At 58.6% G+C, this 920-nt stretch overlaps 1 protein-coding gene across 1 annotated transcript in view; it reads left to right on the forward strand.

The window, feature by feature from the left end:
* Positions 1 to 3: 3 nt before the first annotated feature.
* The window catches only part of ZKSCAN2 (zinc finger with KRAB and SCAN domains 2), a gene marked incomplete at its 5' end in the record, with an annotated part of 15,682 nt that continues 14,765 nt past the window's right edge, over positions 4 to 920 (forward strand). The window contains one exon of the mRNA XM_006753626.2: positions 4 to 309. Within this exon, the coding sequence (XP_006753689.1) occupies positions 4 to 309 (306 nt within the window). The remainder of the gene's footprint in view (positions 310 to 920) is intronic.

Below are 920 nucleotides of genomic sequence, written 5' to 3' on the forward strand. Positions count from 1 at the left end.
GCCTGTGCCGGCGGAGCGGGGAGCTCCGGGTCCGAGACCTTCCGCAGACGCTTCAGGTGGTTCTGCTACGAGAATGTGCGCGGGCCCCGCGAGGCCTTCGGTCAACTCTGGGAGCTGGGCTGCCGGTGGCTGAAGCCGGAATCGCGCTCCAAGGAGCAGATCCTGGAGCTGCTGGTCGTTGAGCAGTTTCTCAGCGTTTTGCCAGCGAAGATCCGGGCGCGGGCTCAGCAGCAGTGTCCGCAGAGCGGAGAGGAGGCGGTGGCCCTGGTCATCCACTTGGAGGAAGAGGCTGGGAGACGGAGAGCGCAGGTGGGAGTGTGTTCTCCAAAGGTTTGTGGTTAGAAAAAGAGGGGGGTGGGTGAGGCAGGTGTGCGTGGCAGAAAGCACCATTATGGAAGGACTAGTGGCCCGGTGCATGAATTTGTGCACAGGTGGGGTACCTCTGGGTGGCCTGCAGGCATTGGGCCGACTCTGCAGTTCAATGCTGTCTGCAGCTCCTACCTGCTGCTCACACTCATCCCGGCCTCAGCAGCACTCGCCAGTCATGAGCACCCTCCCAAGGGGAGTGGCCTGTGGGATCGGGATGAAACCAGCTCTCTGACATCCTCCAAGGGGTCCCAGATTGGGAGAAGTCACAGGCCAGGGTGAGGGCCCTCACCTGTGCACCATGGGGCTGGGGAGAGCTCCAGGGCATGTCGGGACCATCTCGCTGAGTCTTGATCAGGGCTCCAGCAGCAAGTTAACCTACTGGTTAGAGCATCTGCCCCCTGGTGGTCAGTGCACATCATAGCAAGCAGTTGAGCACCCTTAGCATATCATTAGAATATTATGCTTTGATTGTTCAGTTGTTCTGCTGTTTGGTCTGTTAGCATACTATCCTTTTATTTTACAGGACTAGAGGCCCGGTGCACAAAAATTTG

The sequence above is a fragment of the Myotis davidii genome, unplaced genomic scaffold, assembly GCF_000327345.1.
Source record: "Myotis davidii unplaced genomic scaffold, ASM32734v1 scaffold150, whole genome shotgun sequence".
In the NCBI taxonomy this organism is placed as follows: domain Eukaryota; kingdom Metazoa; phylum Chordata; class Mammalia; order Chiroptera; family Vespertilionidae; genus Myotis; species Myotis davidii.